Source organism: Beta vulgaris, chromosome 8 (genome assembly GCF_026745355.1).
Source record: "Beta vulgaris subsp. vulgaris cultivar EL10 chromosome 8, EL10.2, whole genome shotgun sequence".
Classification (NCBI taxonomy): Eukaryota; Viridiplantae; Streptophyta; class Magnoliopsida; order Caryophyllales; family Amaranthaceae; genus Beta; species Beta vulgaris.
This window is the reverse complement of record NC_079209.1, coordinates 31540734-31566429: the sequence shown is the minus strand read 5'-3', so window position 1 is coordinate 31566429 and position 25696 is coordinate 31540734. Positions and strand designations below refer to the sequence as shown.

General features: G+C 39.1%; 2 protein-coding genes across 2 annotated transcripts in view; both read right to left on the bottom strand.

Annotated features, from left to right (window-relative positions):
- Nucleotides 1-266: 266 nt before the first annotated feature.
- LOC109135752 (uncharacterized) lies at nt 267-1363 on the bottom strand. Its single transcript, XM_019251301.1, has 2 exons — nt 1345-1363; nt 267-595 (listed from the first exon to the last, which is right to left on the bottom strand). Exons 1-2 carry the CDS (start codon nt 1361-1363, stop codon nt 267-269), a joined length of 348 nt encoding a protein of 115 aa, XP_019106846.1.
- Nucleotides 1065-25696, bottom strand: part of LOC104901284 (valine--tRNA ligase, mitochondrial 1) — a 29159-nt gene continuing 4527 nt past the window's right edge. The window contains 17 exon segments of the mRNA XM_010688835.4: nt 1065-1706; nt 2584-2729; nt 4071-4170; nt 9470-9576; nt 9745-10245; nt 10343-10594; nt 11718-11953; nt 11956-12119; nt 12765-12964; nt 13760-13930; nt 14020-14322; nt 14390-14447; nt 16476-16555; nt 16650-16733; nt 16836-16913; nt 23845-23928; nt 24026-24091. Coding sequence (XP_010687137.2) covers nt 1520-1706; nt 2584-2729; nt 4071-4170; nt 9470-9576; nt 9745-10245; nt 10343-10594; nt 11718-11953; nt 11956-12119; nt 12765-12964; nt 13760-13930; nt 14020-14322; nt 14390-14447; nt 16476-16555; nt 16650-16733; nt 16836-16913; nt 23845-23928; nt 24026-24091 — 2817 coding nt within the window. The 3' untranslated portion in view covers nt 1065-1519.

Below are 25696 nucleotides of genomic sequence, written 5' to 3'. Positions count from 1 at the left end.
TGTGCCAATGTGTGTTCATGTTGTGGGAACAAAATTAAGTTCCTCTTTAGAATTCAACATCAATCATCTTTTACCTTTAGTCGACCTTAACATAGAATATAATACATCATAATGAATTCTAATCTTAATTCCAAGCTTGATTCTTCATTTCATGAACATTTTCACTTCAATCTTCATTAATTCTCCTTTCTTTAATCTTCAATCAAGTATCCTCTTTATTCTTGAATGAATAACCTAGCAATATCACACAAGTATGTCTTTTGTGGTTAAGTCATCCTCAGTAGTGGTTGTGGTGGTAGAGCTCCTACAGGAGCAGGAGTAGGAGCAACAACAACAGTAGTTGTTGTAGTGGTGGGAGTAGTGGTGGTGGTGGTGGGGATGGTGGTGGTAGTAGTAATAGTCATAGTAGTAATGGTAGTAGTATTTGTCCCAGAAGCAGGAGCAGAATCAGGAGAAGCAGCAGGACTAGTAGCAATAGCAATAGGAATAGGAGCAATAGTAGCAGAAGCAGCAGCATGATCGAGAGGAGGAGCAACAGGAGCAGTAGTAGAAGCAAGAGGAGCAACAGTAGCAGTAATAGTATAATTATAACAGTCTGAAATTTTTCCCAACCAGCTTACAGAAGATTAAGCACAACAAAAAATATTCTAGTTGAGATAACCCAGATTATTATTACCATCACTCACTAAATTACATCAGAGAGTGTAGAACTCAAATTCTAACTCTATTCAAATTAATTAACCATTTCAACAAGCCTTGATTCTCGAAAATTCTGATAAATCCTCTAGAAAATTTGTTAGAATTTCCATTAAGAATAAGACAATCCTAAAATGCGAAAATAGTTTAAAACTATTTACAATTTTAATTAATAAAATATTTTCAACTCCCAAAACTCAACAACATCAATGCTTTCCCGAAGCAACACTAAGATTTGACAAAAGGATTTGGCTTTTTTAAAAAGAAGAAAATAAACACATTAATTTGCCTTTTTCGTTTTTGAATCATAAAAAAATTAAAAATAATAGATCCCTCATTTTCCCGTCAAATGCCCTAATGCAAACCACTTTAAAAAGAAAATGAAATCCCGGTAACAAATAATTACAAGGTTGAATTCATATTCGTTTCGTCATAATTCATACTACTTTTTGGTATCAGAGAGTAACAAAGAACAGTGATCCTTGGATTCCACCCCCAAAACATTTTTCCAACTAATCTACATGATAACCACACAAATTCATACTATAAAAACAAGTCACGGAATCCAATTAACAATGTGTTCACAGCCACTTTAAAGGGCAGACTGGGGGTGTTTCTGCTTCCTAAATACCAAAATTTGGAGGTTACCATCACATAGAAAGTACATGGTTGTGATACAGAGTATCAAATGCACCAACAGTTCCTCCTGATTCCTCTCAATAAAGGGTTTCACAAGTTGATCTCAAGTATGATTTAAAGAATGCTGGAAAAAGAATCAGCTCTGTAATTCTCTTGTTTGGTTTCATGATTCAGAACCCAAGACTTATTCAGGCCTCTCGGTGGCTCCTTGGGCAGCAATATCTAGTTCAAGGTGCTGGAAAGCTCCTTCAAGTGATGAGACCTCTTGCAAGAGTTTCTGCCACTTTGCCATATTCTCCTCCTGAATTTTAGGCGGAACCTTCTCTATGTATCCAGCAGCCTCCATCATCTTTTCCAGAGTCGCTTGCTGCCTATATAGGTTTTAAACCACAGAAGATAAAGATATTCATCATTCACATACAGGAATCCCAATTACCAAATTATAACCAAAATAGAAAAGCTTGGGGATAAAGACAGGAATTCTGAATGTAATATCAAATACTCCCTCTGTTCCATAGTAGTTTGCACTTTGCCCACCTTTTTTCATATGTCCCAATTTACTTTACACCCTAGTACAATGACAAGAACCCATTATAATCTAACTTCCTCTCTTCCCCCAATAACCCCCCCCCCCCAAACACACACACACACACTCACTCAATAGAAGAATAGCCCAATAGTAGTATTTGATAATCAAACACCAACTTATCTCCAAAAAATGTGCCATGATAAGTGATAAGTGGGTAAACTATTATGGGAAGGAGAGTATAACAATCTCTACTGTTGTATTCCCTCCGTCCAGTTAAGATTGCCCCGATTTCCTTTTTGGGTTGTCCCTTTGACTTTGCAACATATCATAGATGGCAATGAGGGAACACTTTACTCTCACATACATCACTTGAGTCCCACCAATTTTTTTTTCCTCAACTCCACCCAAGCAACACCTAAGAAAGTGAATACTCTAATGGAGCAATCTTAAAGGGACGGATGGAGTACTTTGGAGATGCTATTGCACTTTAATCACCAAATGGCTCAACACATCCTGCAACATGGATATACCTAACCAGTCCTGGCTTCGTTTTTTTCAGTTTCTGTTTACCCCTTTCATTTTTCAAATTTTCTTTTTTTGGCTTTACATCTCCTAGACTATTCATGAAGAACTTGGGAACAGTACTAGAAAGGAAAAGACGGAAAAAGTTTATAGCCAGAAAGGGAAAAAGATATTAGAGTGTTAACCAGAGCACACACCTCTTTGCATCCTCAATCTTCTTCTTCAGCTTCTCACGCTCTGCTTCTGCATTGATTGATCCTTTAAGCTTGAGATAAACAGAGAGCCTTTCATCTACAACATCTACTGAACATCCAGCAGGAGCAGCATCATTCTCGTTCAGAATCTGTGAGTAGTTTAAAGGTAAATAAGATGTCACCAGAAGCAAGATTAGGCATATGAAAGAAGATACAGAAGAATGCAAATATAATTGTGCTCAGTTATATTGCAAATGTACGAGAGCCCAAATCCAATCCCTCAAAACCAGACTGGACTCACCAGTCAAGAAGATGAGGCTAGCTGCACAGTCCACTTCTCAGAAAATAAAATTACAAGATTCAATCCTAGGTCGTGAGTACAACTACCACCTCCACAAGAATCAAGATGTTTCCTAGGTCTTGAGTACAACTACCACCTCCACAAGATTCGATCCTAGGTCCTGAGTACAACTACCATCTACATCATCCCCAACTATTATGCATTGATGATACATTGTGGACTTCTATACATTTCCAAGTTTTAGAGTACAAAAACCTTGCCATGTAGCACCCATCCTACTAGTAACCTAATAGTTTTTACCTTGTCAAAAGTTAAAAGATTCTTGAGCTGAAAAGGTAAGAACTGGCCTAGATGCAAAAAATAAGGCAGGCTGCAAGGCCAGTTCAGTAGCCTTTGATCAGGGTATTGCTGTAATGTAATAGATTGATCTGTAGATGGAAGCTAAGAGAAGAGGATTTTGATTTAGATGGATAATCTGGAAAATAGATGTGATTGAAGATTAAATAAGAAGAGAAATTAGGGGAATAGATAAATTGATTTAGATGGATAATCTGGAAAATAGATGTGATTGAAGATTAAATAAGAAGAGAAATTGGGGAAATAGATAAATCATCATATCATGTTAATGATGCAATAAAATCATCCACTACAGAGAATACACTCTCAGGCCTTAAAATGGATGGACACTCCCAAAACTAAACATCTAAAGGCTATATTACTAACAAAATTTATCATTCTTCTTTCTCTCTACTCTCCTCTATTTATAGCAAATCTCCTCCTTTTCCTACTCTCCTCTAACTTATTTCCATCTTCCAAAAGCTACTTCTAACTAAATAAATACATAATACCAATAGTGCCTCTCCCCTTAGGCTGATTCATTACAGCTGCTTCTCTATTCAAAGATTTAATAACCTCTTATCATCTCCAACAATAAACCCTGATTTCATGGGAGACAATCCTTCTAAGTGACTGCATGTCTTAATGTGACGGAAATAATGTCAACAAATTGACAAAAATCTGCACTCCTATATGCTTACCAGATTAAACAATATAAACACAAAACTGAAAACAAAAGCAATTGAAATTATCAGGAAGCACAAAAGCATATGATATATCATCTAGCACATATAGAGAACATGTGCCAAGATGTAATTAAAAAGCATCGCAAAAATATTTGAAGTAAACACACCTTCAAAGATGATAAACCAGCAAGAGTTAAGATCTCTAACTCATGACTCTGAACAATGTCTGTTACTTCTTCAGTCCGGCAAAGTGCAAAAGCTTGTCTCCTGAAGAATGAAAAAAAACTTACACTACCATCAACTACTAACCAGAACAAGATAAAGGGAAAAAAGATGGCAGACGAATTACAGTTTGTGTATAAAGTACAGTACTTCGTTAACAAACCATACAATACAGTAAATGATGTGATTCTTGATGAAGAATTCACTTAGTTTGGGCTCTTGATGTAGTTTAGTGGATTGTGTTTATGAAAGTTTGTATTTTTTTGTTGTTTTTATTTATTTAGTAACAAGATATGAAGAACTCAGGTGTATTTCGACTCACAGTCATGGAATTAAAACTCTCCCGTTCCGTTACAGAACGGCCGTTCTGTAACGGATTTTGGATTTGCCGTTCCGCGAAATCCCGTTACGGAACGCCATAATAAAATTCACATACTTCTCGCCGCGTTGTCCGTTCCGTAACGCGAACTCGCCGCGTTAGAACGCTTTTACCCCGTTACATCCGTTATTTTCAAACATTGGCCAAATTCTTTCTATGATTTAATTATATAGTTGATGAAACATGATATTCTATTAGATTTGATTATATTATGTTGTAATAATGCTTCATAAACTAAAAAATGCAAATAAAGTTGAAACATATTTATGTGAATTTTTTTAAAAAATTCACGCCGCGTCGGCCGCGAAACGTTCTATTTGCCCGTTACAAGCCGTTCCCGCGAAAACGTGACCGTTCCCGCGAACGCGACCGCGACCGCGTTTTTTTTCCCTGCTCACAGTTCAACTAAAGTAACTGGATATGGAGAACTCAGGCGTATTTCGACTCACAGTTCAACTAGTGTTTTGGGTTCACTTGTAAAAACAAGGGTTTTGGATTCTCTCCTGAAACTCAAATTAACTCAAACAACTCTAAATTATTATTATGCTCGAAAATCCCTTATAGTACAAGATTTCCTAAACCTAATTGAATTAGAAAACAACTAAACTTATTTATCTTTATCTTAAGGATCAAGATAAATAATTATCCTATCTTTAACTAATTATTTCACACGCCTAATCCAACTATAATTAGGATTATTAAAACTCCTACTTTGACTCAAATGATAAGGAATTAGACTCCTAAATATAATAGGATTCCTTTATCATTTAAACACTTAATTAAAATAAACTAAAATTAAAAATCCTAAATTACATAGAATCCTAACAGAACTAGAATTCCATATAATTATTACTATTACCATATCAAACTCCCCCTCTAGAAAAAAAACTTGTCCTCAAGTTTTGTTGTAGCCAATGGATCATCCATGCGCGAAATCCACGATCCATTAAAACAAGATCACGACAGACAAACAATAGTAGAAGAGACGATAGGGTTTGATATGTGTAACCAAGACTAACCGCATGACAACCAAAATCACTACGAGTAGTTCCATATGGTGGTACCCAACATGTCTTTGGAGGCTTGGGTGAACATGGGCCAGCAACTATTAGAACGTTGGGCGTGGGGCAAACCAAAGAAGTCATCGGGACATCACGGTGAACATCCAAGGATGGAGCATGGGGAGGGGAGCAAGGCAAAGTGTCCTGCTGGATGGGTGGTGGATCGGACGAAGGAACAATAGTAACCAAAGCATCCGAATGTACCTTCTCGTCGGCCAGCATTTGCTTGACGAACGCGATATATTCTTCCTTAGTCACATATTCTTTGTTGGGGCATTGATATTCTTCATGACCTAGTCCTTGGCACTTCAAACAACGTACCTTTGTAGCACGTCGCAAGGTGGAGACTTTCATATCCAGAACAGCCAGTTGAGCACTGATCTTGGCGGTCGTAGCCTGAATGGCAGCGTTCGTCACCTGGATGGCAGCGTACATCTCGGCTTGGGTATCGGGCATGGTGCACAAGAGTAGGCGATCGAAGGGCAGCAGCACGGCTGGACGTTTAACGCTGCACAGAACTCAATACATGTCAGAACAGTATGAAATTTTGACACAACAAACTTCAAGATGTTACGAGTCCAACGAGCCAAAAATCATCAAATTCCGATAAGTCACGCTCTGTCACGCGCCGTCGCAAGATAGTCGTGTCAAACTGGGCGACAGAAATTTGACGCAGATGTATTCGAGTGCTGCGACTTCGTTACTGATCCAAATATGCTCAAATTTTAACACGAGATAGATCTCTTTGTTAGCTTTCCAACGAACCAAGAAAATCTAAATTCCGATTTGTAACGAGTGCATACGAACAGTTTTACCGAACTGGTAGCAGAATCCAACAAGACTGCGGGATGGTGGATCAACAGCCGAGGGTGACGAATGTGGGCGAGGTGGTTTATCCCAGCAGCCACACCAATTGATGTGATTCTTGATGAAGAATTCACTTAGTTTGGGCTCTTGATGTAGTTTAGTGGATTGTGTTTATGAGAGTTTGTATTTTTTTTGTTGTTTTTATTTAATTAGTAACAAGATATGAAGAACTCAGGCGTATTTCGACTCACAGTTCAACTAAAGTAACTGGATATGAAGAACTCAGGCGTATTTCGACTCACAGTTCAACTAGTGTTTTGGGTTCACTTGTAAAAACAAGGGTTTTGGATTCTCTCCTGAAACTCAAATTAACTCAAACAACTCTAAATTATTATTATGCTCGAAAATCCCTTATATAGTACAAGATTTTCCTAAACCTAATTGAATTAGTAAAACAACTAAACTTATTTATCTTTATCTTAAGGATCAAGATAAATAATTATCCTATCTTTAACTAATTATTTCACACGCCTAATCCAACTATAATTAGGATTATTAAAACTCCTACTTTGACTCAAATGATAAGGAATTAGACTCCTAAATATAATAGGATTCCTTTATCATTTAAACACTTAATTAAAATAAACTAAAATTAAAAACCCTAAATTACATAGAATCCTAACAGAACTAGAATTCCATATAATTATTACTATTACCATATCAGTAAAGCAATGAATCAAGTTAATTTGCTTAAAAGTTTAAAATTGTATACTTTAATAATAAAAAAAAATGTGAGCAAAGAGCATAAATGATTCAATAGAGATTTCAGAAAGAAAAGAACATTTTGCCACTCTGAAGGATGCTGGCCTTTCAAAGAAAAATTTCCCCTTAAGGTGTTAATTTTCCAAAATTTTGATGAAAAAGGAAACTTAACCTAAAACAGTTTTGTGCTGCTTTGGGGGGGGGGGGCGGAGAGTTTTGGTGATACATGGGGAAAGGATACCGAGTGGGGCGTCAGTGGCAGTGTTTAGAATGGCTAAAGACACACTAATGCGATAAGGGTCCTAGAGCACTAAGCAAGGACTTGAGGCGCATGCCTCATTGAAGTAAGGCATGGTTTTTAAAAAAAAAATAAAAAATGGTGTGCAAGAAATCAGATTCGAAACTCCACAACAGAAATGAAAATAAATCAAAAATTTTCTACGCATAAAACTTATTTCTCTTCTTCTATTTATACTACTTCCTTACATCATTTCATTCATAACCTTACTGCAGCTTCTAGAAGAATTCTAGCTGCAGGAGAATAATCAGAGGCTCCCCAATAACAGCTTTTCATTCACTCCTTTGTCCTGTTGAGTCCCAATACCTTTTTTGCCCCTCCTTACATATGTTACGAAATTAACCCCCTATGCCACCTGTGCCATGTTGTTCCCAGCATTGTATCTAAATGTGTTTATGTGCCATTGGTGCGCCTCAGTGCACTTCTGTGCGCCTTTTTTGCCTCTTTAAAGACGCTTCTCCTCCCCCTAATATAAAAGCATTTAACAGCCAAGATCTGTTAACATCTTTTACACTAACATTTTTACCCTTGTAAAAAAAGAAAATTATTGATTGTGCAGTGGTAGCAAGCATCCTTGCTTTCTGGCTACCCCATCCTCAACAAATTCCCAACCCTGCCACATTCTCTGCAGATCTACAAGTAAGATCAGCAGTGAGATCCCCACACATAGTGGGGCTTGACGAACACCAGCAGTTCAGCCAGAGTCCATCTACTCAACTTTCTGTCTATTCTCTCTCCAACCCAGGGAAAAAAAATGCGCTCGCGGTCGCGTTCGTGGGAACGGCTTGTAACGGCGAAATAGAACATTTCGCGGCCGACGCGGCGTGAATTTTTTTAAAAAAATTCACATTAATATGTTTTAACCTTATTTGCATTTTTTAGTTTATGAAGCATTATTACAACATAATATAATCAAATATAATAGAATATCATGTTTCCTCAACTATATAATTAAATCATAAAAAAAATTTGGCCAATGTTTGAAAAGAACGGATGTAATGGGGATAAAATCGTTCTAACGCGGCGAGTTCGCGTTACGGAACGGACGACGCGGCGAGAAGTACGTGAATCTTATTATGGCGTTCCGTAACGGGATTTCGCGGAACGGAAAATCCAAAATCCGTTACAGAACGGCCGTTCTGTAACGGAACGGGAGAGTTTTAATTCCCTGCTCCAACCCTTCCCATACGAATTCTCTCTCCTATCATCGCTTTGCCCTCAACCCTTCATTAACCATGGAGATCACAAAGTATAATGTTGAACCCAGAATCCCAGATCTCTCCCACCCTCACAAATTATCCAGTATGAGATCTAGGCATGACGGCATAAGACCCATCAGCAGATCTTGGTATTTTAGATGCGCTCAGTCTGATTATAAAACCTCCAACCACAATGTTGCGGTCTCTTATGAACCAAGTGAAACAGTGTAGGTCTGTTTAATATTTAAGCAAACACATCACACATGTCAGTCCCGCAGCGGCAAAAATAGCAATTCCATAATTATCCCTTGGCATACATAGGACAAGACTGACCCACCAGTTACAAGCACAAGGATGTTGCAATACAAAAGGAAGAAGAAGCAGAACAAGGGAAAAAAAGAAGAAAGTAGAAACTATTGCAGAGTGCCACAAACCACCCCACTACTTAATCGAACGAGCAGCTTTTCTCAAATATTTTTGTTCTGTTGCAAAACAGATAGAAGAATAAATGAAGGGAAGAATGGAAGAAAGAATAGTCTTTAGGGTTTTCACAACCCAAAATAGAGAAATAATAAGACAAATTTAATCATACATGCCAGTAAATTGTTGAACAATTACACAAGAGTCTAGAATGGAGGATTGTGGTGCAGCTCCAAAACTACAAGGGGATTTTACAATTTTTAGAACAAGTTTTCAAAATATAAGACACCCATAAACACAGATTTCCTAAAAGCTTTTATTAGTTCCCACAAAAGAGAGATAGACAGCTTATATGAGCACAATTTAACAAAACAAGAGAAAAGAGGGGGGGAAAAGGAGCACAAAGGTCATGGCCTACCTTTCAAGTCTTTCTTTGGCAGGCAATAATGACTTAAGAGACCTAAGAGATTTTACAGCAGACTCAATCAGCTTCATTTCACGCTCCACACATTCATTTGTCCAAGACTGCAAGATTAGGTTGCATAAGGAAGTAGCTCATCGTAGAACAAGCCACAGAAATTCAATAACAATATAATAATGCAAACAGGAAAGGCACAAGAAAATTATCACAGGCAAGGAAAGATTCGCCTGATTAAGACTAAACGAAGAGGCATGCAATACATTAGACCTTACCTGTACAACAGAAGGATACTCGCTTATTACAATCGATTCTTTCTTTATAGAATCTCTCGGTTGTGGAAGCCTCTGCCACAACTCTTCGGTTACAAATGGCATAAAAGGATGTAGTAGTCGAAGCCCACTATCAAGGCATACCCAAAGTGCATCCCGAGCTAGAGCTCTCTGAGATTCAAATAAATCCTCATTGCTGGAAAAATATGGTTTGATGACTTCAATAAAAACGTCACAGAGTTGGAATTGCCACCAGGAGTACACTGCAGTAGCAGCATCAGAAAACTGATACGCCTCAAGTGATGAGACAGTTTTACCAACAGCCTTGTTCAGGACAGCCAGTATCCACTGGCAACTGAATGGCATGACATGAGGCTCTATACTTGTGGGAGGAGTGTAATCATCACCCAGTTTGCTCATAGCGAACCTAATAGCATTCCACAGCTTATTGCACCATTGACGATATCCAACGACACGTTGAATATCTAAGTTTATTTTATCGGACTGAAGTGAAAAAAAAAATATTATATTAGTAATCAAATCATTCTCTTTCAAACAAAAATTTCAATACCTTACATAGCAAGTGGCATTTCACACAAACCTGAGCAGTATAAGATACAAGAGCAAACCGGAGAGCATCAGCACCACACTCTGGAATGCCATTAAGAAAGTCTTTCCTTTGTACATCTTTAGCTCTGGAAAGCTCACTGGGATCCAAATTTCCTTCCTCCAGCCTCTTGTGAAGATCTTCCAGAGATATCCCGTTTATCACCTCGAGAGGATCCACAACGTTCCCCAATGATTTTGACATTTTACGCCCATGTGCATCACGGATCATAGGATGAAGGTAGACCTGCAAAGGGTTCACATCGTAATCTTGATAGAGCTAAAACTGTAAATCAAAAATCAAGTCGATGCTGAGCAAATCAGCAACCAGCCAATCTCATGTTGGTCAGTACAAAACGTTTTCACCACAGTACTAAAGCACAAGTATAGATAATCTATCTTGACAAAGCAGCACACTGAAACACAAGCTCTGTTACTCCATTAACATCTTAACAAAGACAAATGGTCTTCCTTAGAATGCATAGATTCTCATCAAATGAGCCCAGTTTCCTAGTGACATGCTGCAATGAATCCATATTAGGGGGAAGGGTAATTTAGATATTTTCTTCATTAGTTAGCTTGGGGAATAAGCTAGGTAGTTGTGCTAAGGAAATTACTCTATGTATAGGGATAATTCGAGAAAAAATTATGTTGAAAATCGATGAGAAATTGGGTGAGCTTTCAAGAGTTCATTTTGGGAGAGAATCAAGCCTCTCGAAAGCTTGAATATCTTTACATTTTCCTATATTTTCTGTTATTAATCAATCAAAGTTCATGTTCTTCCCTTAGTTTCTCCATTGTAGCACTACAATCTGTCCAAGCTATGTTAATTCATAGCACATGCATACCTACCGCCATAACCATGATTTCATTTGGAGAAGATAATTAACATAATATTGCCCGAAATGCAGCAGCTTAAATAACAACCGGAAGCTCCTTTAGTTTAGAATTTAGATTTAAAAAGTCCTATAGAAACTCCATTATCCTCAACAAAAGAATATTCCTTTTTATACCCCTCCCCAAAATTCTATTGTTTCCTTTTTTCTTCGCGAATTAAGAATCGTGCCATTATATATAAACCATGAAATGCAGCAAAAAAGTCTAGAACATATAACTTGGGAGTTGCAATAGTCTTTAATTGATTCCATGCCAAGAATAGATGCAGTAGCTTTCTTTGGCGATTTATAAATCAATACACGTGAAGAACCTGTCTTCCCCCTCGGGTAGAAAATGACAAGACCAGAAGCAAATACTACTTCATAAAATCTAATATAGAACACAAAAAGAAAATATCATTTGCAAGTCAACATGCTAGCTAGAAACATATAGCACCATAGTCCAATATGTACAACTGGAGTAACAAGGCTTACCTTTCTAAAAGGCACGTCACCCGCAAGTTTCATCCCTAACATTACCATCCGTGCAACCCAGAAGAAAAGGATGTCGTGTCCAGTTTCAAGAACTGAAGTTGGATAGAAGTTCTTGAAATCATCTGTCTCATTGGGCCAGCCCAAAACAGACAATGGGAAAAGACCAGAAGAAAACCAGGTATCAAGGACATCAGGATCTTGAGAAATATGATACTTCTTCCCGCAAATCTTCTGCAAGCCTCGGCTTGTGCCTCATCCTCGTTCCTACCGACTACCCAATGGTCATTATAAGCACCCAATTCCTTCAGCTGATCATCCTCGAAAGTCACATACCAAGCAGGTATACGGTGGCCCCACCAAAGCTGCCTTGAGATGCACCAATCTCGGATATTTCCAAGCCATCTGTAAAGGAGGACTACATGTGTTATTTAACAAGGACACGAGAGAAGTTCGTAAATACAATGATGATATATAAAGAATAGAATAGCTGTATCTTAGGGAGTAGCAGCAACAACAATGATGATGATACTTAAGATGCTATCATCATCATCACAAATAGGCTTCACCACGACACTCAAATCAGGAGAAATGAAAGAGAATATTGTCTTCCCTCCATTTCCCCTTTATTGATTGTTCCAGAGTGTTTTAAGCAAGCAACAGATATGGCAATGCTTCCCCTTTATGTTTCTTTTGAGAGGTAAATTTAGTGATACATATCTAATTATCACTAAAAAAGTTTGACAAGAAATAAGCTCTGCAGAATTTTAGCAGGACAGATATATTAACAGGAGATAATCTATAAAGCTTATAAGCCATCAACTCTGACAGAAAGAATGGTTACTATGTCATTGTCGATCAAATAGAAGATCAAGACGATGTTGCGCCAAAGAATCCACACAAAAAAAAAAAAAAAAAGAGCAGCCATTGTGGTTACTAGATTGACATCATGATGATAGTACTCCCATCTTCCAATAGAAACGGGCCTGCAACCATCTCTAATCTTGATGCAAGGAAATCCAAGATCTCGAAGAGGAAGATTAGGCATACCTTTTCCAATCAGCCTCATATTCTTTTGGAATAATTTCAATCTTTCGATTCTCCTCATCCATAACAGCATCAAGAGCATCCTTGGCCATAGTGGTGCAGTTAACGTACCACTGAGGCTTTATCAATGGTTCAACAACATCGTTACTTCTCGAGCATATACCAAGACGCATCTCATTGTCCTTAGCACCTCTATATAATCCCTGACATACACAGAAATCTCATATAAGCGATTACTAAATATGAAAACAAAACAAAAAAAATAGCATTGCAATACATTCAAGAAGACATCAGGTGATGTCAGAAAAACCTATATTTCACTTTTTTTTGCTCACCAATTAGCAATTAACATTCAGATGCAACTATGCAAGGTCTTCAAATGGAAGCCACGTCTCAAAGAAGTGGGATACTTTGCTGCTGAGGGAGATTTAAGTACAATTAACAGGGTTGCTTGGGATTTATAGAGGGTAGAGACAGGAGCAGGTAAGTCTGATTTTCTGTCTAAAATGTTTCCCTTTCAGGCAGGATAGAGAAATGTCCTTGAGCATCATTTCCATTTCCGACATATATCAGGGGGCCTTTTGTTCTCCTTGAAAGTTGTGCTTAAGAGGAAAACATTACTAGAAAGTTTCTGAATGAATTACTTAATGCCTAATGGATCTTTTGACATATCAAAAATATTTCAGAAATGGCAAATGTCATATCTTGCACTTTTCACTTTTCAAGCAACATAGTTCATCAATATATCAAGCAACCCATAGGACAATCAACTCAATTGTGTTTCTGTCCTATATACTACACAGCAGAAAGACTCAGTTACCAGATAAATGAAGAGAAAAACATTGAGAAGCATGACAACCTAGGACATCAGACCCAACTCTGATACAAGCTTGCTGACACTGCTAAATGCTAACCAGGAATCTTGATGAGACAATTTACACAAACATATACAATCAGAGGAGCAACAGTAAGCAGGCAAGAGGTTGTAATATCACTACCTTCTCTTCCAATGCTCTAGTTACAGCTATGCGAGCTTTGAATCTTGGCATCCCAACAAACTCTGGGCCACCATTGCTGCTTATTTTTCCATCATCAGTGAAGATGTTGATGAAATCTAGCTTGTGACGCTTCCCAACATCAAAATCATTAGGATCATGGGCAGGCGTGATCTGAAAGAGCGTGAAGTAATGCGTATCAAGTTCACAGAAATTACGGGACACGATAAGGTAGCAGGCATAAGATCCAAAACCCTTCTTACCTTGACAGCACCAGTCCCAAAAGCTGGATCAACAAGTATTGAATCACAAATAATTGGGATTTTTCTTCCATTAAAAGGATGGATGGCCACTTTGCCATGCAAATGCTTGTACCTGGCATCATCTGGATGTACAGCAATTGCTGTATCGCCCAACATTGTTTCCACCCTAGTAGTAGCAACAACAATCTCACCAAGGTTTTCCTCTAATGGATATGCAAATGATGTCAACACACCAAATTCGACTGGATCTTCATACCCAGGAACTTTTCTAAACTCCCGTCCTTTCAGATCAACATAGTCTACCTACAAATACCACATCTCTCAGAAACTATCAGCACAGTTACTAACATCATCAAATAAGACAACAGACCTCAATCTCAGATATTGCGGTTCTCAGCACACAATCCCAATTTACCAATCGGAGATCCCTGCAAACAAATCACAAAAAAAAAGAAAATACAAAATAAAAACAAAGAAGCTTGAAATTTTCATTCCGGCACATAGTCCAAATGGAAAAACGACGAAATACCCTAAGAAGTACATTTTAAGCTGAATTGCTTTGATTTGATTTGAACCACTAAATTAGGTAAGGATCTATTTGGATTTCTGAAACATGTATACATGTTTGGAAATCTTTGGGAGAGAAGCAATAGATGATTAAGATATATAATCTAATCAGGATCTTCAAAAGGACAGCTGGAGTAGAATAAAAATCTAGCATGTCTATCCAGAACAAACGGAGTTGCTATCACTTGCCAATGAATTCAAAGATTGCAGTCAAGTGTCAACCAATATAATATTGATCAGTATGCATGATTTACTGCAAAATTTGTGGTAACTACTGTACGGTTGACCTAAGGAGAACAAAATTTCCCAAATGTTGCCACATGAATATGATGCTTTCTTTTTTTTTTGTTGGTATTAAAGAGCAACTATGCGCAATGATGTAATTCAGTTACAAAATCAAAGATATGAGGAGAAAAGCTTTCTCTCTGTAGTTTATTGTACAAAAAGTTCAGAATATCAGATACCAGATATATCAGAAGAAAAGAGACTGGTTAATGTAATAAGTAACTAAACCAGAATGATGAAAATCTTAGTGTTCAATGCTTGTAGATACATAAAAGCTAAACCAGAACTGCACGTACTAAACCCTGTTTGAGGTAGCTTGGGCCATCCTATCCTCTTATTACATCACAATTCGATGAAAAAGGATGAAGACACAACCCATCTCCACATACATTTGCCAGGATATGTTAGTATCAAACCCTAGATGATTGAATGTATCAAGAGACTCCTACCGTTCTACCACCTAGGGAAATTAACATCCATCTTAATAAGAATGACAAACTCTACGAATCAACCACATATGCCTTGAACCTATGTTACTCCGACACGGATACGGGTGTCATATAAAAGTAGGGATCGAAGGATCGGACACCCTACTCCAAAAATTTAGCCGATACTCCGACACGGTCAAGAGGGTGTCTAGACCAATTTTCTAGACACGTCTATCATTGAAAGTGTCGGAAAAAACTTTCCAACACTTTATTTTGATTAAAAAATAATAATAAGTCACTAAAAAAATGATAAAATTTAAAATAGTACTATTAGCTGTACAAAAACTTAAGTATTATATTATATTCAGTATTATATTTTAGAAGAAATCGAAAAAGTTAAGTTATACAAAAAGTACAACTCTTGGAATTCTTCCCAACAGTCACTTGACTCTTCTTAGCTGTACACCACAACACATTAACACCAACCTTTAAAACATTATTAAATAATTTTACTTGACAGTTGTACAGCTGTACCAAATAATTTGACATCATTAAACGTAGTAGTGTACGTAGTATTTGACAAATCTGCGAAGAGTTTTCATCTCTCCACCTTTGCCGGAGAAGAAACTGAAGGTAATCCATGGCTGTGTGCCTGTGTCTAATGGAAGAAATCACATCATTGGGTTCGGCTCAATCTCCTAAGCAAAAACCCCAACATAGCATCAAGAGATTTCATACATCAATTACCAGATTTAGGGTTTACATATAAACCCTAAATTTCAAAATTTGAATGGAAGTGCAATGAATTAGGTAATTGTTCCCCCTTTTCTCCCTTCGTTTCTTTCTCACTTTTGTTAAATGGGTGTCTGAAAGAGGACGCTTTCCGATACGCGTATCGACACCCATTTCCAAGCGTGTCGCGCGTCGTGTCGCGTGTCATGTCGAGTCGACACGCGACACTCGAGGTAGAAGAGAGTGTCAGAGTAACATAGCCTTGAACAAACCTTTAATCACCAGACCGTCATCAACTTATAAGTTTGTTTCAAATGCCAAACTAAATATATTTTCCCACTATCAGCTCATGCAGAGGGAAATAATTGCAGTGCTACTTATATCTAGAACACCACTTATAAGCCAAAAGGAGGAGCCAGCAATGAACCATCCTGTAACGCGTACCTATATATAAGACCCTCATTGTACAGCCTTACAAATGCTTCAGTTACTGCCATTGATCTTTTCTCATCCATTGTGAAACACTGCAGACAGGGAAAGAAAAAAAAAAAAAACATGAACAGGCAACATATTAATTGCACTACACAAAGATAAATCAAAAAACAAAAACACCCATACCTCTCTGGACCAATCCATGGATGCACCAAGGCTACGTTGCTGCTTCAAGATTTTGCCACCATACTCATTTTTCCAATTCCAAACCTTCCATTACAAAAGATTACATGAAGTTAAATAATCACCATAATTCATATATAAAAAAAAGTAAAAAACAGCTTAGGTAGAAAAAAATGGAGGGAGCCATACTTCTGAGACAAACTTTTCTCGGCCAAGATCATGCCTGGTCTGTCTTCTTTCACGCATAATTTTTTTTTCCACAACCACCTGTCAAAGTAAACATCATCAAAACAAGTCGTGCTTCATCAGCAAAAACAAAGAGCATACAATGGCAGATGTATGAATCATAAAAAAGGTGCCCCATTGTGTTAAAATTACATTATTCGAATAGTTCATTGAATAACGCATGGTGACTCGAGATCAGCTGATCCCAGTTAAAATGAAACTTTGTAGTGTACAAGTGAAACAGAAGAAAAGGTCAAAAGAGAGAATAAAAAGAGGTAGATGATTAGAGCCAAGAGCTAGATGATCAAAAAAGGTGATGAGTCGATCAGGCAAAGGTCCATTACACACCCTTTCCAACTTCAAATTTTCAGTTTGCTGGAGCCAAAATCAAAGCAATGTTTTCAACTTCCTCAAAGAGAAAATCACTAAGTAAAAAGATTAGCAGCAAGAAGATACAGTTCAAAGTTAGAGGATCTTAGATATTAATTTAAAAAATACCTAATATTTTAAGATTAATTGTGTGCTTCAGTTCAAACCCTCATAAATCAACCCATGCATATCTTTTAGCTACAATTTCCTTTTAAACTTCCTAAATCACCCCTACTTCCTTCACACTTGCAGTGCTGCAACTTGCAACAGTCAAGACAAAAAGCAAAAACTAATTAGTCAGCCATACAAAAAACCCAACTATGGAGCCAAAAAGAATAAAAAAGTACATGGTAGATCATTTATATTCCCCTTTTTTGTTAGATTGCTATGTGCTAAGGCCCAAGCCCAACATGCACCACCCTACTGACCTATAAGAGAAGGAAGAAGAAAGCAGTAGATTCTCCTCAACAGAAAGAATGACTCAGCAGATGAGTAATCCACACTCATGGAGTTAGTTATTGAGCTGTAGATATTTTTGTATAAATACTCGTGAGGTAAGAGAGAGTATATTACGCAAGGAATAGAGAAGCTAAGGAGGAGGCTTGTAGGAGAGATTTCACCTCTCGAAAGTGAGAAGTTGTAAGCGTTAGTGGTCAATCAATCAATACAACCTACTATCTTGGTTACTTATCTACCTATCTTGCTAAAATTAGTCCAAGATATTTTGTGCCTTAGCATTTTGGTATCAGAGCAGTTCTACTCTAGTGACAGGAAGAAATGGTGGCTGGCAATAACGCATTGAGAGCTTGGAACAAGGGTGTGGCTTAGTTGCGTGACTCCATGTTGCAAGAAGTGAAATCAGAGGTCAGTAAGCCATGGTGGTGTTCTAACAAACTCTCACCACTTAAATAGGAGAGAGCTTAAAAAAGGTGGCTGAAAAGCTCGTAACGAAATTCCTTACTCTGTCGGATCGCCTGGAAGGAAGAATCACAAGAGCTCATGCTTATCATGAGGTCATGATCGCACATCAGCAGCGGAGGCAAGAGGGATTCCAAACGGAGATTCTGGGTGCGATGGAATCTCTCAGAACAAAAAAAAATGGTTGAATCCGGCGTAATGGGGAAGACAGGTTCCGACAAGGAGAGAACCCGGAGAATGGAAGTGAAGACGAGGAAGGAGTGGGTTTTGGTGGTGGTTATCGTGGTGGTGGTCGATGGAAGGCAAGAAGTTGGACCTCCCCATTTTTAGGGGGCCAAACCCCGATGGGTGGATCATCCAGAAGGGTTCTTCGAGTTTTGAGTTTTTATGGGCTGACACAGGACGAGCAAGTGGAAGCTATGATGGTGTCGTTAGATGAAGATCCACTACTGTGGTACCAGTAGGAACACAAAAGAAGGTCGATCCGAAGATGGGATGAGATGAAGGGGCTTCTATTGCGAGAATTCCGACCAAGCACCAATGGGTCCCTCCATGAGCAATGGTTGGGACACCGACAAGTGGGAGGAGTGGAGGATTACTGGCGCGGTTTTATTGAGCTCGGGTATCCCGGAAGAAGTGGCTAAGAGTCAGTTTATTGTGGGGCTAAGCACCACATAAAAATCGAACTCAGGATAATTAGGCCGAGGACTCTGGACCACACCATGGAGTTGGCTTTAAAAATTGCACAAAAGCATAAGAATACAAGTAAGGGTTTCCCTTCTTACTCTCGTTCATTTGGATTCACAAACTCTTATGGCCCAAATTCAGGGTAAAAGACCTGACCCTCCCAGCCTCCTCATAACATAACTCTACCCCATCTCAAACCTCTCCCATCTCACCTTCCATAGCCTCCAACACTTACTCCACAAACAGCCCCTACCAATCCAAAACCCCGAACCCTCTACCCATAGGAGAAATAAGGAGGTTAAGTGAGAAAGAATTACAACATAAGAGGGAGAAGGGACTTTGCTTTAGGTGTTATGATTAATGGTCAGTTGGCCGTAGATGCAAAAGAAAGGAGCTCAATGTGCTACTCACACATGAGGAAGAAGGGGAGGGAGGAAACTCATAATAGGAGTTTGCTTATTTGAGGGCAACCCAGGAGATTACCACAACCCCCACATACCCACCTACCTCGCAGATATCCCTAAATTCTGTAATGGGAATTTCCAGCCCCAAAACCCTTAATCTTGAGGGTACCATACAAGGCTAGGGAGTGGTTATCATGGTGGATCCAGGAGCCACATATAATTTCATCTCCCTAGATACCATAAAGAGATTATCCATACCCACCCATAGTTTTAAATCCTTTGGGGTGTCCTTAGAAACTGGAGCTACTAAGGAGGGAATGTAAGGGAGTGGAGATTGTGATGCAAGGTGTGTTGATCAAGGAGGATTTTCTGGGGAATTCAAATCTTATTCTTGGTATCCAATGGTTGGAGAAATTGGGTACCATGATGACTAATTGGAAGATTCAAACTCTCACCTTCCGGCAAGATGGCAAGATGACAGGACAGTAACTTCAAGGGGAAACCCAGCCTTATGCACATCAGAAGTCTCTCTTAGGGCCATGCTAAGGACCCTGAAGAAAGAGAAGCAAGGGTTTATGGTTGAGTTCAACTAGCTGCAACAGGAGAAGCAAGGGTTTATGGTTGAATTCAACCACCTGCAACAGGAAGGTAAGGTGTTGTTGCCCTCACCGATTATGAACAGGTATTCCAAATACCCCAAGGTTTACCCCCCCCCCCTAGAAATCATGAACATGTTATTACTCTTAAGCAAGGCACTTATCTAATTAGTGTGAGGACATACAAATACCCCCAAACCCAAAAAGATGAGATAGAGGGCCTGATTAAAGACATGATGTTGGATGGGATCATTCAACCTTCACAAAGTGCCTATTCTAGCCCGGTTCTTTTGGTGAAAAAGAAAGATGGTTCATGGAGGTTTTGTGTAGATTATAGGGCTCTTAACAAAGTTAGAGTCCTAATAAGTACCCGATCCCAATCATAGATGAACTCCTTGATGAATTACATGGGGCTACTATCTTTTCTAAGCTTGACTTAAAATCGGGCTACCATCAGATTAGGATGACGCTAGAAGATATTCCCAAAAGTACCTTTAGAACACATGAGGGACAGTATGAATTTTTAGTCATGCCCTTTGAGTTGACTAATGCACGAGCCACTTTTCAAGCCCTTATGATTTATAAATGAGGTGTTCGAACCTTTTTTAAGGAAATTTGCGTTAGTATTTTTCGATGACATTCGTGCAAACAAGGATTTACATGTGGAGCACATGAGGTTGGGCCTCTTAGCAGCTCATCACCTTTATGCTAACAAGAAGAAATCTGAATTTGGCCAAATTTGTTTAGCTTACCTGGGCCATGTCATCTCTGCTAAGGGTGTAGCTACGGACCACACCAAGGTCCAAGCAGTTTTGGATTGGCCGGTACCTACAAACCTAAGGGAGTTGAGGGGGTCTTTAGGTTTGATTAGTTATTATAGAGAATTTGTGCAAGGGTATGCAAGCATAGCCCATCCCTTAACCCGCTCAAAAAGGACAGTTTTGGTCTCGACCACAGTTGCCACCTAAAAAAAGCCCTAACTACTGCTCCCATTTTAGCCATGCCAAATTTTACCAATCTTTCCTCATTGAGACTGATGCCAGTGGCTTTGGGTTAGGGGCACCGCTCACTTAGAAAGGCTACCCAATTGCTTACATTAGCAAGACCTTGGCCCAAGGGCTTGAAAAGGAGTTGATGGTTGCGGTACTTGTTGTACATAAGTGGAGACATTATTTGTTTGGCAGACATTTCACTATACACTCATATCAACAGAGCCTTATATACCTCAAGCCTGAGCCCAGCAATAAGGTTGCATACGCCTTATCTACGGGAGGCAGAAATGAGCTCTATGGCTACCCCACATGGCCCTATGGTTTCGAGCCTAAGATTCAGCAAGATTCATGGATCAAAAAGCTGATCGAGGATGTCACAGCACGAAGCAACACTAGCACAATGTGGACCAGGGCATTCCGAAGTTCGGGGGAGATTAGTCCTACCTAGGGGTGCTTCCCTCATTCCAGCCTTGTTGCAAGAGTATCACAACTCACCAGTGGATACTCAGGGGTTTACACGACACACCAAAGGCTAGCTTCATAGGAAAGATGTGGAAAAACATGTGCAAGTAACACATGCTAGCAGTAAAAAACTAGCGGTTTGATCCCTGGGGGCTTGTAAGAGCCTCTCTACATATTTGGGAAGACCTGTCCATGGACTTTGTGGAAGGTTTGCCCAAATCCTTGGGCATGGACTCTATCCTAGTAGTGGTGGATAGGTTGTCTAAATATGGCTATTTTATTGCTTTAAAGCATCCCTTACTGCTGCTACAGTGGCCACCATCTTTGTGAAGGAGGTGGTAAAATTACATGGGTTTCCTAATACCATCGTCTCAGACAGGGACAAAGTCTTCATGAGCATTTTATGGAGAGAAATATTCATACTTCAAGGCAATAAGTTGTCCAGGAGTACTTATTAACACCTGACCATGGTCAACAAATGTGTGGAAGCTTACTTGAGGTGCTTCATACAAGGCAAACCTAGAAGATGGGCAGCATGGCTTCCTTGGGCTAAGTATTGGTACAATCATCTACTCATTTATCTACATAATGCACTCCTTTTCGTGTTATGTATGGCAGAGACCCCCCCCCCCTCTTCAGATTTGAAGCTCGGAGTACTACTGTGAGTTCACTAGAGGACCAGCTCATAGACAGAGATGATATCTTGGATGACTTAAAGTTTGCGCTATCTTGGATGACTTAAAGTTTGGGCTATCTTCGACGACTTAATGTTTGCACTATCTTGGATGACTTAAAGTTTGCCTTACTCCAAGCCCAACACAGCATGCGACAACAATAAGATAAGCATAGGAGAGATGTGCCAACTCACACCTGGGGACTTGGTATGCCTTAAACAGCTCTCTGTGGCTAAAACCCCATAGATAAGCTCTCTCCAAGATATTATGGCCCTTACAAGGTGCTCTCTAAGGTGGGAATTGTGGCCTATAGGCTGGATCTACCTTCCCATGCTCGCATTCACATTGTGTTCCATATTTCACAACTGAACAAGTCATTGGCAAACATCCAGTTTCTCCCACCATTCCAGTCCAGCTCTCCAAAGATATGACCCTAGATGTCTCACCTCATGCTGTGATAGGAGTCAAGACCTGCCTTTGATGCTACCTGTGAAGATGCCACCCTCTTCAACTTGAGGTTTCAAGAATTTCACCTTGCGGACAAGCTGGGGTTCGGCAAGGGGGCAATGCTAAGGCCCAAGCCCAACAGGCACCACCACTACTGACTTATAAGAGAAGGAAGAAGAAAGCAGTAGATTCTCCTCAACAGAAAGAATGACTAAGCAGATGCAGGAATTGGGGGGATGAATTATGTTATCCTAGCTGGAGGGTAATAGAGTCCTTTTACTAAGAAGAGTAATCCACACTGACGGAGTTAGTTATTTAAGCTGTAGATATTTTTGTATAAATACCATGAGGTAAGAGTAGATTATGGGTCAGGTTGGGTCAAGATCAGGTCGGGTTGGCAGGTTAGCGGGTCGAGAACCCCTTGACCCAACCCGACCTGTTTACTTAATCTACCTGTCTTGCTAAAATCAGTCCTGGAAATTCTGTGCCTTAGTACTATGGTTACAAGGACAGCACCTTGCAAGGCCAATGGTGAATGTGGCAGCTGGTCTCTTTGGTGATAGACTAATGATAGAGATGGAGGCCATGCTGGACACAAGAGAATAAAAAGATGAGGGGAACACAGCAGCACCAGATCGCAACAGAGAGAGATATACAAAGCTCGGATCAACTATGATTGTGATAGCAGTCTCAGAACCACTTCACAGCAATCAGATGATGTACAGCTCATTCGGCCTCATATCACTGGCATAGCCAGCTTGAAAACCTTTGCAGTGCCGTCACAAATACCCTTAGCTCAAGCATCATTTAGCAAATTATATGCACTAATAAGTATAAACCAAGGTCAAATTATACGCACTGATAGTCTATTACCTTGTCTTTACGAATTTGCTATCTAATGACACCAAGGAAGTTCCTCCCAAAACAAACAATCAAATTATTCGTAAAACCTTTTGAATTAGTATTACTTCTAGGAATATACCCTTTATATCTCACATCATATAATCCCGTATCAATTGGATGTAGGGTAAAGTAGCAATTTCAATACTAATTAGCATAACATAAATAATTTTTCAGAACATAATAAGAATGTTTTAAAAGTAAATTAAAGTCCAATCCTTTCTTCCAAGCAATAACAGTGTAGAATATAAAATCATTTACTCCAAGAATGACTTCTATACTTAGAATTTTGTAAAAAATCTAGCAGGCGACATTCCCTAACTACAACAAATGGACACGTTTACAAAGGAACCATATAGATTATAAAAAAACTCGTTGCGCAACCTTTTCCAGGTGGGTCATCAAGCAATAATAGAACACAAAGACATCATCTGAAGTTTACCTGTGTTAAAACTCGTTGCGCAACCTTTTCCAGGTGGGTCATCAAGCAATAATAGAACACAAAGACATCATCTGAAGTTTACCTGTGTTGCTATTCCAGCATGGTCCATTCCAGGAACCCACAATGTATTGTATCCAGACATTCTTCGCCAGCGAATCATTGTGTCCTGTATGCAGTTAGTTTACTCCAATCACAGCACTCCCATGGAAAACCTCACATCTTATAGTTACACTACACAGAGATAAAGTAAATAAAAGCCAAACCTCAATTGCCCCAGTAAGAGCATGACCAATATGCAATGCCCCAGTCACATTTGGCGGTGGAAGGACCTACGAAGCACAAACACAAATCAAATGAGATCCATGAGATAGAGCACCGTGTCACCAGATTTTCCCAATGAATTACAATGACATGTCTGCCTAGGAGAGATGATTGCACATGAGCCAATAACATAGCACATGACATCCATGAGGTACAGCATCGCGTCACCAGATTCACCAACCCCCTCCCCCCCCCCCCCCGGTTCGGTGCCTTCAGTTGCACATATTCATCCACAAAGGCAAAGGCATGTGAGCTGGCCAGGAGACACATTTACAAATTCTGATTACTGTACATCTAGTCAGTCTATTACGTATGGGTTAAAGGCAATAAACAAAGAGAGAAAAACAATGCAATAGATAACGACTAGAGTTTAGAAATTGCTATTGGAAGTCAAATCATTAAAATCAATAATCTAAAACATGGGCATTTGTCAGGTAGTAAACTTTTAATCTTTTAATGCAACTCAAACTCAATACCCATGGAACTCCCAATGGCTGTCTTCTCTAGCAAGCAGCAACTTAAGAAACTGCAACCTCATATTCTTAGCTGCACTTTTTTCGTAAAAGCCTGAAAGTAGTGAAGGACTTTCGCTTTTTTTTTTTACTCCCTTCCTAAAACTACTTGACAATTTGTCATAAGATATTGTAATTTAAAAGTTTCCGCTATATTTTCGGCAGGGAGCGAGGGAGACTTCTGGAATGGCTAGCTCGCAGGGACATGATACTGAGACTTTATGTTATTTATGAATGTTATTTATGAAGGTCACTGGAATTATGAAATAAGGTGCAATGATATGAGTATAACTAGATTTGTTCACTCCTGATGGAGTCAAAGATACACTATCTTTTGTTTTGGATCATACTCTCTTCATCCCACACTATTTTGAGAAGTATGTCATGCATAAGGCAGTACTCCAAAAAGTAGTTAGATATAATTAAAGAGCTTGAAAGTGGATAGGGATTAAAGAAGTAAGAGAAAGAATAGTGATTGTGACAGGAAAAGAAACATAAACCGGAAAAAAAAAATGGATGTGATGTACAGTAAAAAGTGAGATCCACTTCACAAGGGAATGGGCAACTTTTCCAAAATTAGGTAAAAGGAACATAAACTAATGAGATCCCAAAATAGAATAGTGGGAGACAGATATATAATGGGGTAATGGACTATAATCATATGGCTCACTAAACTCTCTACACAGCACTGCAGACACAGATCCAAGCCATCTTGAGTGCCACAAAGGAAACCCTCACTCACAACAGGGCTACTGTTATTTGATCAGATAGCACAGCAGTGGTTAAAGGCCTGATTAAGAAAGTGTGAAAAAAGGCATCAGGAATTTGATCGACATAAAGAAGGCAGCTGCAGTCAAAAGGTTGATAGAGCAAGTGTCCAAGAAGCACATGTTCTAGTAATCAGGGGACGAAAGCCATCCTAATAGCTTTCTTCACTTTTTTTTTCAGGTCCTTGTTTCCCCATAGCCAAAAGAAACTCTCTACAATTCTTATTTCATGTGAAGTTACATTAAGTCATTGCGCATTGGGCTATGAGCTATAATGCTCGACTCTGATATGGGTGTTGTACTAGAGCATGGTTTTAAGGGTCGGGCATGAAAA